The sequence below is a fragment of the Megalobrama amblycephala genome, linkage group LG19, assembly GCF_018812025.1.
Source record: "Megalobrama amblycephala isolate DHTTF-2021 linkage group LG19, ASM1881202v1, whole genome shotgun sequence".
Lineage (NCBI taxonomy): Eukaryota > Metazoa > Chordata > Actinopteri > Cypriniformes > Xenocyprididae > Megalobrama > Megalobrama amblycephala.
This window is the reverse complement of record NC_063062.1, coordinates 8,565,569-8,581,541: the sequence shown is the minus strand read 5'-3', so window position 1 is coordinate 8,581,541 and position 15,973 is coordinate 8,565,569. Positions and strand designations below refer to the sequence as shown.

General features: G+C 37.9%; 1 protein-coding gene across 3 annotated transcripts in view; it reads right to left on the bottom strand.

Annotated features, from left to right (window-relative positions):
- cdh13 (cadherin 13, H-cadherin (heart)) overlaps positions 1–15,973 on the bottom strand; it is a 421,886-nt gene that overhangs the window by 216,017 nt on the left and 189,896 nt on the right. For all 3 annotated transcript variants that reach the window (XM_048168174.1, XM_048168172.1, XM_048168175.1), the window contains one exon: positions 14,701–14,853. In XM_048168174.1, coding sequence (XP_048024131.1) covers positions 14,701–14,853 — 153 coding nt within the window. The remainder of the gene's footprint in view (positions 1–14,700; positions 14,854–15,973) is intronic.

Below are 15,973 nucleotides of genomic sequence, written 5' to 3'. Positions count from 1 at the left end.
GGATGGATGGACGGATGGATGGATAGTCTGATGAGGGACAGCTCAGATCAAAATGTCAGGAATATCAATACTGGATGGATGGATGGATGGATGGATGGATGGATGGATGGATGGATGGATGGATGGATGGACGGATGGACGGATGGATAGTCTGATGAGGGGCAGCTCAGATCAAAATTTCAGGAATATCAATACTGGATGGATGGATGGATGGATGGATGCATGGATGCATGGGTGGATGGATGGATGAATGGATGGATGCAGTGTGGATGGATGGATGTACAATCTAATGAGGGACAGCTCAGATCAAAATTTCAGGAATATCAATATCTGTATGCAAGCACTAAAAATTAAAAAAAAAAAAAAAAAAAACATTCAGCCTTCAGCTATCACCAAATCTATGCAGCGCTGGCTTCACTTCTTATCGTTATTTGCTGACACACGTTGATTGGCTCTGACCTTCACATGATAAACTAGGACACGGTAAAATCTGGAAACCTGACCACTTTCCCCCAGCATTTTAGCACTCTTCAGACTAATGGAGGTTTTAATCTCCCATTAAATGTTTAATGTTTCATTTCCGCAGCCGTGACTGGTGAGGTACGGAGGGGGCTGATTAGACAGCAATACCAGCGGGTGCCATTAAATGCAACCACTGGCCTGGTTTTAGGTATCACAAGTACAGTCTGAAAACAGAGAAGCAGCCGGTCTCACAGTTGTGAAAAACGTGAAGGTCATTACTGTAATGCGCAAGGAAGTGTCTGGATGTCCCCAATGGATGAACCCCAGCAGGGGGAAACAGTAAGCCATGGTGGACCAAAAGTGCCATTTCCCAAATGCTTAAAATGAGAGGCCATCTCAGCGTACACCACTACAGGGATCATAACTGTTAGCAGGAAATAATTGCAGTAATTAGTGTAAGGCCACACATAATGAGAACTCTAATTGATGTTACAATGGGATATTACCTCAGGCCACTTCAAGCTAACCTAATAGTCCGGGTTTTGCACTCAAAAGGACAGTTTTTGCGATGTGATAGAGGACAAACGGTCCTTTTAGTGACGGATGTGGGAAGCAATAAGTTCAAAAAGCATATAAAACACTACAAGCCGACACAGATGGTTAGCTGATTGGTTGCCGTGCACAGATCTCTCGTGTTTAGCATCTAATATCTCTTAAAACAGTTCAATTTAAACTAGCTTTGAAAGCACACAGTGCTCAATATACAATTAAGACCATATAAATACCAGCAATTACCTCAGTGGACAGATGGCACGCACCCACACACAAATAAACGCACAGGAAAAACACACACGCACAGATGCCACCGTTCCCCCGCCATCAAACGCAGCATGTCAGTGCCCCGCGGATCAGGGTGTGTGTCAGGTCCATGGCAAACAAACAGCTGTTGGACACACAGGTCTTGTTCCAGCCCTACAGTGGAAGTTATCTGTGAAAGACGATCATCCCATCATGATATTTCAGTGCCAACCTGCTGTGGGCGAGCACAGAGTCTGTCTACCTGAGACAAGGTACCAAAATACCCCTCGACACATCATCATGTGACTCTTCTGCAGGCAGTGGAGCGGCACTGTCATTTGGCTGCAGCTACACAGGAAAAAACATCATCCATATGTTCTGTATTAATGCATGGGTGGCTTCATCTTTTCGCTTTCTATTTCTTTCCCTGACTAGGTGGTTTGCTGTTTTATTCATGTGACTGACAATGAGGAATGGTTTCTGAGAGTAGAGTTATGTACAGAGATGAGCAGCATGTTCTTTAAATGAATAAGAATCTAATCACCCTTATGTCACTCAAAAACACAACTGATTTCTGTGGAACACAAAAAGTGATCTTTAATATTGTCTTATCTGCCCTTTTCTGTAAAATGGATGCAATGTTTTCCATATAATACAACCAATAATAATAATAACTTATTAACTGAATTATTAACATATTCAAATTTTATTAAATATTTGTAATATTTTAATATTTAATATTTAATATTTAAATGAATATATATATATATATATATATATATATATATATATATATATATATATATATATACACATATATATATATACATATATATATATATATATATATATATATATATATATATATATATATATATATATATATACATTTTATATATTATACATAAAAAAATATATATATATACATAATATTTTATATATTATTTAAATGATATATACTATGTGTGTGTGTGTGTGTATGTATATATATATATATATATATATATATATAATACACAGGTCCTCTTAATACATGCCTGCAGGCCGATACCATATCTAGAGTATTTGTGCTTGATTATACTAAACCACAGCTTAAACTACAATATTTCTAATTATTATTATTCTCACTTGTCTGATCTGTCGTCTTGTTGTAAAACAGAATCATGACCTTTTAATCTTTCTGTTTAGAAGCTGCTCTAGAATCAGTTCATGCAGCGATCACAACTTTCAGTCCTTCATCAGAGGTCCTTCATGCTCAACATTTTACAGTGCGATTTCCCTGCGGTAAGAAGACTCTGAGGATATTAACAAGGCATGACACGGAAGCCTGATTCCGGTCCAATAATAGAGCCTTTATCATGGCCTTGTGTTTTGCAGCAGTCTGGCCATGAACGCCACAGAGAGGAACGTAATTAAGGAGTCACTTTGTGGTGCTCGCAGAGAGAAAGAGCTTCTAAGATGTCAATTGCATGGTTAGTTAGTCGGTCTGGGGAAATGCTACGCTTCCTAAATACGAAAGAATCGCTCGGGGGATTTGCGTGTGCTAGTGTGTGTGTGTGTGTACACATGTGTGATACACTGTGTGGGCACTTCTGTGTTTGCATGTATGTGTGAATGAGAGTCAGTGGGACTCTGTATATTCATGTGGTGTGTGAGAGTGTGTATCTGCCTGCCTCTTGGTGCCTATGTGTGCCTATTCCCAACAAGTTGGATCTGTGGGATATAAATTTAAACAGAGGGAATTAAACAGTTTCAGAAGATTGCTGTAATGTGAGAATAAATAACTGGTCTCTATTCATCAGCCTCTTATAATTTGTTCTCTTTTAAGTCCTTCTCCACGATCATTTCTTTTTAGGAACCAATGTCAAAGAGACAACTAGAAAACCACAGCAACCACCAACAACCCCACTGCAACACCTTAGCAACCACCTAAAACATTCTAGCAAATGCATAGCAACATGCTAAAACACTCAATATGCTTTAGAAAGGAGCAATACAGCACATTGGCAACTACCCAAACACTCTAGCAACCAGCTAGAAACATGCTAAAAACCATAACAACCCAAAAGTTGCACCCTATCAACCGTATAGAAACATGCTAAAACAATCAAAACACCTGCAACACGTCTGCAACCACCCAAAACACCCTAGCAACCACTTAATAGCATGCAAAAAAAAAAAAAAAAAAAAACTTTAACAACCCTAATGCAACAACTTAGCAAGCACCAACAACACCCCTATAGCAACCACATAGCAACATACTAAAACACTCAAAACAACAAAGTGCAACAGTCAGGTTCCTTAAGTAAAAACTCTATTCATTTTCTCCATAGGGAAACTGATTTTGAACGATAACTTATAAACCTTTTAAGACAGCCCTACTGTGAGCTATGAGGTTGTTAATCGATGGTACCGTATTTGTTTCTGCTTAAGACATCAGTCCACTTTATTTCAGCTTATTTTTTTAAAATAATTAAGTAACAGCAGATTTTTTGTTGAAAAAAGCAACACGTGCCAAAATATCTTATTAGCCCCGCCCACTCCCATGAGGCACTGCAAATGATGACGCAATCAAATAGATCTCTTTATGTTCTCAAAATACTTAAATGTTTGTATATATTATATATATATATATATATATATATATATATATATATATATATATTTTGTTTTTAGATATATAATCAACAATGAGTAGTTTTATATTTCTCCATCGTTTTTAATTCAATTATGCTGTCCGCAGTGCTTCATGGGATTGTAGTTCTTTCTATCACTGAAGCTGTTAAGTACACAGTCTTGTACCTTTGTATTTTTGTAACTTTTTGCTTCAAATCAAAGTTTATAGTGTTGTGATTCACCTTGTAGCTGATTGTCTTGGTTCATGGCTTATAACTCTTTAAGCCTGGGACACACCAAGCCGACTTCAAAGAACTAGTGGCGGTGAAAACTGACGGTGTAGTCGCCTCGCGTTGGCTGCGTCTGGACCAAAAAGCTGCACTTGACGGCTTGGTGTGTCCCAACCTTTAATGAAGAATTCTTTAAAATCCCTATGGGAAAATTGAATGAAAATTACTTCTGGAACCAGAGCTGCTAGAAAGGGGGTGGGCGCTAATGCTATGTGTCCACCAAAGCATTTTTAGCCAGTTGAAAATGCTAGGGGCTCTGCCAAAAACGCCTAGCTATGAGCGCTTGAGAGCGCTTTGGCAGTGCAGCGTTTGTTGTTGTTGTTGTTGTTTTTGCTTGCTAAGATACGGAATATCCGCGGAAGTGTTACTAGTATCTCAATTCACAGGTAATTTGTTTCTGTACTGTTTCTAAATAAAAATGTTGATACAATGTAAGATATTTGCTCTGGCTCGTGTTTTGTTGCACAAGCAGAATGTGGTGGTTGGTCGGTTTTGTATTTGTCCCGCCCTTCCTCCACTGATTGATCAGCTGGGTACAAAGTGACAGCGTTTTACCCAAAGTTGAGCATTCTTCAACTTTCAGCATCTGGTAAAAAATGCCTAGGGCTTTAGTGTGAAATAGACGCTCAGCGCTTAGTTACGTTCATGGCCTTTTCAAAAACGTGGTGCATCCATTGAAAACAATTGGAAAAATACGCTAGCCTCAGAAAAAAACATTTTGGTGGACACACGGCCTAATGCACTCTACTTAGAAACAGCTGCTCTACTCGGCAACCACCCAAAATACCCTTGCAACCACTTATCAACATGCTAAAAATATTAACAACCTCACTGTAACACCATAACAGCCACCAACAACAAACTATCAACCACACAATGACACGCTAAAACATTTAGCGACTCCACTGCAACTCCTTGTCAACCAAAAACCACATCACAGTGTGCTAGTTTTGGCTCCTATTTGCTTTGGAAAATTAAAATATAAAATCTATTTTTTGTTTTAGAAAAGTAAAAATGCTATTTGTTCACATGGCTTATAAGGCAACTAATGCACATACTCATGCCAATGGGGAAAAGAAATAAACAGCAGAGAGTAAAAAGTTGCTGCCAGGAACTGCTGCGAGTTGATTTCTGGGGACCCGATGCCTAAGATACACAGCAGTGATGCGCCACCGCCTGCGAAAACAGTCTCTGGCCTGGATCTCCCCTCCCCATATGCGCTGCACTGGGCCGCTCTGGCTCCCGCACGCCTGTGATTACTCCTAGTGTGAGATTGGCTGGAATTAGCTGTGGTGTAATTACTCCTGATGTGCTGCAGAGGGATCAGCTGGAAAATGCGGTTATTCCCACCAGTGTGGCATGGGAATTAAGTGAAGTGTTGCGGCACGGAGGTGTTGCACTACATATGTGTGAGTGAGGTGGTTGAGGCGAGAGGGAACTGGCCCATATGTGTGATTAGATGGAGAACAACATGCCATTTGAGGTCAGGGGCTCCAAGGCTCTCAGCCATAGCAGGTGAGCTAGTGAATTATTACAATTCTGAAATGCCCGTTAATCTAATGTGACTCGTTCCCAATACCTTTATTGGAATGCCAAGAAAGGAAGTGGGAAAATGACAACGGAGTAATAAGCTAGCAAAAGACCAACACAGGCAAGAAACGTGAAATATAAAGCAAGGGGCCATTCACACAGAATGCGTTTTTGTTGTTAAAACACAATACGCAGGTCAGTGGAACCAAGGTCGCTTTTTTTCCTTTTAACTTGAATACTGCATGTCATGCACAAGACGCTGCAAAAGATGTGACATCTAAAGGACTAGTGTTCTTTGACTAAATAATTTCACACAACGCGATGTTTATTAGAAACCTCATGATCGACTATTTTATTTATGATCTTTTCAATGACAGCAGCCCAAATTACAGGGTGAAACATTTTTCAATGTTTGTTAAACACCTTTGCTGAAGCATTGTCTGTTTTTTAGTCTTAAAATGTCTTGAAATTTTACAATATTAAGCCTTAAAGGTCAAATAGTCAACCATTTAATTGATGGGGTCTTGATTACAACAATAAACATTAGCATGTTATTTCAGCCATACTGCTGTCTAGAGAGAAAGCCATTTTACATCTCCCACTTTCTGTGGAATAAAGTCCTGCTCAGATGTATTACAGTAGCTGCTTTCTGTCTAAACAAGAGGAAACTTAAATGGTTCCTGCAATGATGTGTTAAATTACCCATCATATTCCTACCTGCACTGGACAAAAGATTTAGCACTGCCTTTTACGCTTAACTTGAACAGGAAAAAAATATTCATTTAGAATATGAAATAAATGTCATAAAAAACATTAAATTTAACTTTCTCATGCATGTCAACACATTGTTATAACACTGATTTTATGTTTTAAAACAAATTATAAGCAAACTGTTTGTGTTTCTTGAAAATTATTGCTTTATTTGCACCCTCCACAAAGAGAGTAAGTCACAGATGGTCATTACTGAATGTGGTGGCTGTTTACAGAGTGATGTATCAAAGCATATTGAATGCAAAGTTGACTAGAAGGAAGAAATTGGGTAGGCAAAGGTGCACAAGCAACAGGGATGACCACAAGCTTGAGAATACTGTCAAGTAAAGCCGATTCAAACACTTGGGAGAGCTTCACAATGAGTCAAATGAAGCCGGAGTCAGCGCATCAAGAGTCACCACACTCAGACATCTTCAGGAAAAGGACTACCAAGCCACTTCTGGAACAGAAACAATGTCAGAAGCTTCTTACCTGGGCTAATGAGAAAAAGAACTGGACAGTGAACAGTGGTCGAAAGTCCTCTTTTCAGATAAAAGTAAATTTTGCATTTCATGTCGAAATCATGGTCCCAGAGTCTAAAGGAAGACAGGAGAGGCACAGAATCCAAGCTGCTTGAAGTCTAGTGTGAAGTTTCTGAAGTTAGTAATGATTTGGGGGGCCATGACATCTGCTGGTGTTGGTCCATTGTGTTTTATCAATTGCAAAGTCAAAGCAGCCATCTTCCAGGAGATTTTGGAGCACTTTATGCTTCCATCTGCTGACAAGCTTTATGGAGATGCTGATTTCCTTTTCCAGCAGGACTTTAGCACCTGCCCACAGTGCAAAAACCACTTCCAAGTGGTTTGCTGACCATGATATTACTGTGCTTTATTGGCCAGCCAACATGCCTGACCCCTGAATCTATGGGATATTTTCAAGAGAAAGATGAGAAACAGTCGATCCAACAATATGCAGATGATCTGAAGGCTCAATAGTGCCTCAGCAGTGCCACAGGCTGATCACTTCCATGCCACACTTCACTGATGCTGTAATTTGTGCTAGGAGCAAGTTATTTGCTGTAATATGTGCTGCCGACCAAGTATTGAGTGTACAAATGAACATACTTTAAAGAACTTGAACTTTTCTGTTTTGAAAATCCATTTTTTGATTGATCTTAGGAAATATTCTAATATTTTGAGATACTGGATTTTGGACTTTCATGAGCTGTATGCTCTAATCATCAAAATTAAAAAAAAAAAAAAAAAAAAAACTTTTGAAATGTTTTACTTTACATGTAGGGAATCTAGAATATATGAAAGTTTCATTTTTAAAAATAATTTACAATAAAAAAATTAACTTTTTCACGCTATTCTAATTATATGACCAGCACCTGTATTTGAGAGGATTTTGATATTGTATATTTAGAATACATTTAGGGTCCCTGTCATTTTCATGTTTGAAAGAAACTTGTTCCCAATATAGTTTTTGCAATATGGAACGCAAAAACTTTGAAGCTCAATATCTCAAAACTGCTCAGAACGCAGATAGAACCTTAATTTCAAGGGGACGATTTGTAAATACTTAGTAAAACTACAAATTCTGTCTTAGGACCTGTTTACACCTAGTAAACAAGTAGACGAGGGAGACACATACTCATTTACACCTGGTGTTTTAATATGGCTCTTTTGTCCACTTTCAACCACTTTTGTCCTGATTTTCATCGAGGGGAGGGTCTATGGACAAGTAAATGTATGGGCTTTTTCAGATCTTTCAATCTAATGGAAAAAATAAGTTTGCGGAATTTACATATGAACGTGGCCGGTGACAACGAGAAAAACCATGCCGAACACTCTGAGTGTGTGTTAGAAATCAGGAATGGTGAGAGAATATTGTGCTTGTGCGTCTTCAAACCAAACTTGGATCTTCAGCCGACAAAGTTTAACTCCCATCTGGCTAGCATGCTTCCCATAAAATGTATGCATTAGGTCAGTAGGCGGAGAGTAGGTGGTCTTTTGTGGCTGTTCGAATGCATTTGAACACATAAGAGTTTACACTACTAAAGCAATCCGGTCGAATGTGTTTTTGACTACCTCTGGAAGTGGTTGAAAGTGGACAAGCAAAAAAAGAGTTTTACACCCTGTTTACACCTGTATTTAGCGTTGTCCACTTGTGATCCTATCGACCAAAACAGATCTTAATACCAGGTAAACAGGGCCTTAAAGGTGCCCTAGATTCAAAATTTGAATTTACCTTGGCATAGTTGAATAACAAGAGTTCAGTACATGGAAAAAACATACATTGAGTTTCAAACTCCATTGCTTTCTCTTTCTTATGTAAATCTCATTTGTTTAAAAGACTTCCGGAAAAAAAACACGGATCTCAACATAACACCGACTGTTACGTAACAGTCGGGGTGTACGCCCCAATATTTGCATATGCCAGCCCATGTTCCCAACATTATGAAAGGCATTAGACAAGGGCAGCCAGTAAACGTCTGAGCTGCACACAGCCGAATCATCAGACTAGGTAAGCAAGAACAACAGCGAAAAATGGCAGATGGAGCAATAATAACTGACATAATCCATGATAGCATGATATTTTTACTGATATTTGTGAATTGTCTTTCTAAATGTTTCGTTAGCATGTTGCTAATGTACTGTTAAATGTGGTTAAAGTTACCATCGTTTCTTACTGAATTCACGGAGACAAGAGCCATCGCTATTTTCATTTTTAAACATTTGCAGTCTGTATAATTCATAAACACAACTTCATTCTTTATAAATCTCTCCAAAAGTGTAGCATTAGCCGTTAGCCACGGAGCACAGCCTCAAACTCATAGAGAATCAAATATAAACATCAAAATAAATACTTTACTCACATAATTCGAAGCATGCATACAGCATGCATAACGAACATCTTGTAAAGATCCATTTGAGGGTTATATTAGCTGTGTGAACTTTGTAAATGTGCTGTAATATAATCGAGAGCTCGTGTGGCAGGGAGCCCGCGAATTAAAGGGGCGGCGCGCTGAAAACATCAGTGCATAGTTAATGATGCCCCAAAATAGGCAGTTAAAAAAATTAATTTAAAAAAATCTATGGGGTATTTTGAGCTGAAACTTCACAGACACATTCAGGGGGACACCTTAGACTTATATTACATCTTGTGAAAAAGCATTCTTGGGCACCTTTAAATAAAGTCTTATGATGCAAGTTGTAATTTGTGGTCCTTCGCATTTATGTGGTTTATGTGGCCCTCTTGGCCTCTGAACCTGAGTACCCCTGATCTAGTCTATGTTTACAAAGAAAAATAATGGAAACTCAGTGCCGTGGGATGCAAAATCATATACAGTGTGAATGGACCCTAAAGCCGCGCACACATTTAACGACTAGCTAAAACATTCTAAGACTGTGCTCAACATACAGCGATTTTTTCCTGCGACTGAAGCCGATTTAAATACTTACACATGGAATATGAACACCGACTGTAATCGCAGACTGAACACAACTGGCTCTGACTGGATGATTGGCTGGAAACAAAACAAAACAAAACAAAAAACAAAATAAAGTAAAATAGTTTAAAAAAAATAGACAAAATAGTTTTAGAAGGTCAAATCAGTGACGTCTAATTAGTGCTCCTCCGATGATGGGTTTTGGCTGTTTTATCGTACATGCCAACAGTGTGGAGGCACTTTAACATGACCAAAAATTATAGCTAAATGAAAACTTTAATTTCAGTTTCGATGTTTATGTAAAAAATTAATTTTGGTCAATCACTAACAGTAAGAGTTAACATTATCACAAAGACAGCCAACAGATGTAAAAACAGCTGCGGTTAGAATCATTCCTTCATCAAGATAGGAGTATGTGAGCATTAGTGCTGTAAAATGTCAAGCTTTGATGTGTATGCGCTCATCGCATGCTTTTGAGATCGCGGGTGGCGTGGATGTGAGAGAAAGGGCGATAAGGAGATGTAAATGTCAAGTGCTCTGCCGAGTGAGGGCTTTGATCCCAACTGGGGTCTGCGTACCTGAGATTACCCTCCTCTTCAGAGCACACAACCGCTCTGCCATGACCACCAGGCCTAAACCAAAGTGGTATATAAAATAGAAAGCTCTCCACAATATTGGGGCAGCATCATTAGAACTGTAGCTTAAAGCTGTTAAACCACAGTCAAGCTAATGTTTGGAAAAAAGGTAGTTTCCCATGACAATGTATGATTTAAAGGGGTCATGAACTGGCTTGTTTTATAATGTTTCTTGGGGTGCACTTATAATGTTAGTATGCCTTTTACATAAAAAAAATTGTCATCATTTAGAAATAAAAGGCATTTTTCCTACACTGATTTTAGTTCTACTATTTGAACGCTCTGTTTTTACCCACTGCTGTGATTAGCTAACATCTTTCCATTTCTACTCTTTCGAAAACTTTAAGCTCATTTTTACTATTACAGCTTTCAAGGTTAACTAATCGTGAAAAGTGTTGCAATACATTTAGATCTATGGCATTATATTTAGATCGTGGCATGAATGATTGCAGTGATGAAGATTGTAGACAATCACAGATATGTTGCTGAGTGCATGAAAGCAGTGATCTCGTCATTGCAACTCAATTTCTGTACACTAATGAATGCTTTCATCGTAACTAACAGTGCAAACGCATTGGAACTAAGAGATTCGTTGAATAAAAGGGGAGTTTTGGAGCGTGTACAGATCTCAGTCACTGATAAACTTGCGCTGTTTGATTGACAGCTCCAGTGCACGCTGTTTGATTGACAGCTCCAGCGATTGCAAAGGGAGCGTTCTTTGATAGCTGTCTTTATATAATTTAATCACCGTTTAAACAGATTATTTTATCCTACTAAGAGAAACAACGTGAAGTTGACCGTTTAGTCACTGGTTTGATTCACTGACACATGAACAGAGAACATCTGACTGTACATGAATTATTACATATCAGATCAGACATAAACACAGTTAATTACATGTTGTTGCATTACTGTCTAGTCCATATCATAAAAGTTTGTTTGCAAAGCCTGCACTGAAATGCGATTGATTTACCAAAGAATCCACAGTGAAATCGCGAATACAAATAAATAAAGCTTAACTGAGACATTCACATTGGTGAAAATAAATAACCATATATCTAGCATTAGGATCCTTTAAAAGGTAATGTTATTTTTGTCCTGTATCGCTCTTCTCTCCTCCTCATCTCACTAACACGCCAGTGGGCGGGGCTAACGCTGCAATGATGAAGTGGGCATTCATTTCTTCTGCAGAGGCAGCGTTTCACCTATCTATGTAATAGATTGGCACATTCCAGGATCAGTCGTTCGCTGGGCCTGGTGTCAATAAAAGCTTTTATTGGACTAACAAGGAAGTTTTCAATTCTGAAACTTACAGGATATTTTTATAGTACGATGACCTCTTATATATCAAAAGCTCAAGGAAAAGTTCATTTCTCAATTCATGACTACCACAAGCACTACACTACTTTGAAAACAGCTGAAAACTTAAGAGTCACTACTTTTAATCAGTTGCTTCCTAAAATCTGTAAGCATTCCCTTCCATCTCAAGCACATTCCTCAGCAGGTGGAGGACCCCCACAAGTAAGTGATTTGAAATCTGACACCTTTCCTCACAGAACTTTTGGGCCCAAGCACACCCCGACTTAAAGTTTGTAGTGCCCTAAGCAAGAACAGTGTGTGTTCTATCATGGCTCCACAAAAGAAGCAATAATATAAAGAATGATCTCTTATTAAAAAAAGAAGACTTTTTTCATTGAAAAGACAAGCCGAAGGCATCAGGCTGATAGAGATTTTTCAAAAACCTTGCTAAGAACACTTTATCGGAGCATACCAGTGGGGCACAACAAAACGAGGGTGGAAGAAGAGCAACTATTATTTTATTAAAGCTGTTAGCCAGACAGGTGGATATCAAACTAAGCAGTGCCGCTTTAGTTCTCCTCTACAGGGGGATAGAAAACCAGGTAAACCCTCCTTTATCTGTCAAACGACAGAGGACACAAAGAGAAAGAGAACAAGAGCTCTTGAATTCTTGAATCAAAGTAACAGCTCGCTCAACCAAGCAAACAATTCAAAGGAATTGTATTGTCTATCTTGTTATCTGGAGTTTCCACAGGGTGGTCCTTTCTTTTGGCAAAGCTCTACATATTGAAAGGTCTCACCTTTTCCAGTTAAAGACAGCAAGAAATGTCTTTCATGGATTGATGTATTGCCTATTGAAACAAAAAGAGGGTGGGATTTATCGAAGGGCTAGCCAATAAGCTTAAGTCCTGCACCAGCTGACAAGAAAATGGATTGCAGGTTGCTTTTTCTGGGTATTGCAGACCTTATTTTATGGTTGCAGATAACAATATAGGCAGGGGGAGGGAAATATTTATTCTAGAGAGCACCTGACTGGACAAAACTTAACGTGAGAGTCATCAAAAAATTCTCAATGTGTAAATCGGCTAAAAGTAAATAGTCACCTTTTACAAGACAATATAAATGGTCTCAAAGTTATACTGCCATTTTTAAGATTTATTATTTTTAATTATTTTATGCTCATCAAGGCTGCATTTATTTGGTCAAAAATACAGTAAATATGGTAATATTGGGAAATACTATTATGATTTGAAATAACTTTTCTAATTTAATATATTTTAAAATGTAATTTATTCTTGTGATGGCAAAGCTGAATTTTCAGCACTCATTACTTTAGTCTTCAATGTCACATGATCCTTCAGAAATCAGTCTAATATGCTGATTTTGTACATTTCTTATCAATGGGGAAAAAGGTTGTGCTACTTAATATTTTTGTGGAAATCGTGATTTCCCTCCCCCCTCCCCCAGATTTATTTAATGAGTAAAAAGTTCAAAAGAACACAATTTATTTAAAATAGAAACCTTTTGTAATATTATACATGTCTTTACTGTCACGTTTGATCAATTTAATGCATCCTTTTTTGAATAAAAGTATTAAAGATGCCCTAGAACCAGTTTTAACAAGATGTAATATAAGTCTAAGGTGTCCCCTGAACGTGTCTGTGAAGTTTCAGCTCAAAATACCCCATAGATTTTTTTTTTAATTAATTTTTTTAACGGCCTATTTTGAGCCATAATCATATATGCACCGATTCAGTGCACGGCCCCTTTAAATCTCGCGCTCCCCTGCATGAAAATAGCGACGGCTCTCTTGTCTCTGTGAATACAGTAATAAACGATGGTAACTTTAACCACATTTAACAGTACATTAGCAACATGCTAACGAAACATTTAGAAAGACAATTTACAAATATCACTAAAAATATCATGATATCATGGATCATGTCAGTTATTATTGCTCCATCTGCCATTTTTCGCTATTGTCCTTGCTTGCTTACCTAGTCTGATGATTCAGCTGTGCACAGATCCAGACGTTAATACTGGCTGCCCTTGTCTAATTCTTGAACATGGGCTGGCATATGCAAATATTGGGGGCGTACATATTAATGATAACAGTCGGTGTTATGTTGAGATTTGCCTGTTTTTCAGAGGTCTTTTAAACAAATAAGATTTACATAAGGAGGAGGAAACAATGGTGTTTGAGACTCACTGTATGTCATTTCCATGTACTGAACTCTTGTTATTCATCTATGCCGAGGTAAATTCAATTTTTCATTCGATGACACCTATAATTTTCTTTTTAAAAAATTGTACTGAACACAGACTTTTGAGCAGTAGTGTAACACACATGGACTACAAGCTATACAACTCTAATTTTCATCGATGAGGTCTTTAAAGAGAGTTTTTTTTTTTTTCCATCTTCTACAAAGCTATCAAATAAACCAAAGTAAGTCACCGTCAGACCACCGTGTTCTCACACACAAACTTGCAACCCACATTAGCAGAGAGTCTGACAGGCCAGCTGACAGCTGCATCATTGATCTCACACACGTTGTGTAGAATAACTGCCTCCTCAAACTGTAGCCCCACATCCTGTACAGCAGTCGGCTTTCCTTCACTGAGCCGCTCGCTGGCTTCCGAAGAGACACGAGTCATTACAGCCATTAATCGCCTTGATGCATGGAGTGAAGCAAAAACATATTTTCTTTTCGATTAGGGACGTTTGGTTATTCGTGCAACAGTCTAATATGACTTAAATAAACCTGCAGATTTCATGTGGAGCTCTTTAACTGAACTTCTACACACTCACTGACAGTATGCAGTAGGGGAACCAGAACGCAGTAGATAACAGATTTAATATTGCACTCACATGGTAGTACGCGATGGCCTCTCGATCCAGGGCTCGGCTAACCGCCACCTCTCCCGTCAGTCGGTTGATGCTGAACACACCCTTAGGGTCTTGATCTGCTCCCCTTCCCGTCAGACGGAAGATGTGGTCTTCCTTCATGTCAGATGAGATCACCTGGGTCACAGGATTGTACCCATAAACATGTTAATAAAAACCAAAAGTTACAAACCACTAAAACTAAACGATACAAATAAAAATAGATAATCTGTTGTTAACCTGAATATTAATTATTTCTTTTTTTTCTTAAGACTGGATTGAACAATGAATGTTCAAATTTCATATGTATATATATATATATATATATATATATATATATATATATATATATATATATATATGTTCATATTTATATATGTTTATACTATAGTTTTTTCTGGTTCTCAAATCTGATTTTAAGAGTTTTTTAGGTGAAAATGTATTTGTTTAGACCTAAAATACGTGACTCATATTTAATCATAGTGCCTATTTTACAATTTATTTAGACATTTTCGGAGATGCGAGCACCAGGCCGTTTAGTGCTCGTGTACCCGCCGAGAACAGCTTAATCTCGGCCAGTGCTTTGAGGATTTGCCGCTAGCTCTTATAGTGTTTAAACATGAAATATAATTTGTTTTTGGTACATAATCTATTACTTGTTCCTGAGCAAATTGAATTGGGCTATGTTAAATTTAATAATTTAATAATGAGGCTATATTTAACTTACATCCTGTAGAGCACTGCTTTTGCTTTTTGTTTCACTGAATTGTACAATTGTGTTTATTTCCTGATGTCATTTATAATAGCTATTGTTGTTCAATTTAAATATTCAATTCAAATTTTATTTTATATAAATAATATGTTGTATTTGCTTATTGAAGAAAGGGTCCGACAAGGGTTGAGTGAAAGTTACATTAATACGTCATGTTATGGGAAATTCCCTTAGCCGTAAAAAAGGACAAACACAAAGACTGCTTTCCTCAGCAGACATTCAAACAGGATTTTTATATTGGATATAATATTATTGACATCGACCTGAAGAATGAATGTTATATCAGACACAGGTAATGCTTGCTCAGGCAATCTCTCCCTCTCTCAATAATACTGTAGAAAATACAACATACTATATTTCAATGGAGGGACTCAACATCCCTTCGTTACTAGTTCACTAAAGTGACGTTTTAGAATTAGTAACGGAGGCTTGGTCAAACTGTCAACTTGAGATTTGAATCCGTGGTGGTTGTGCATAAAAGAGGGT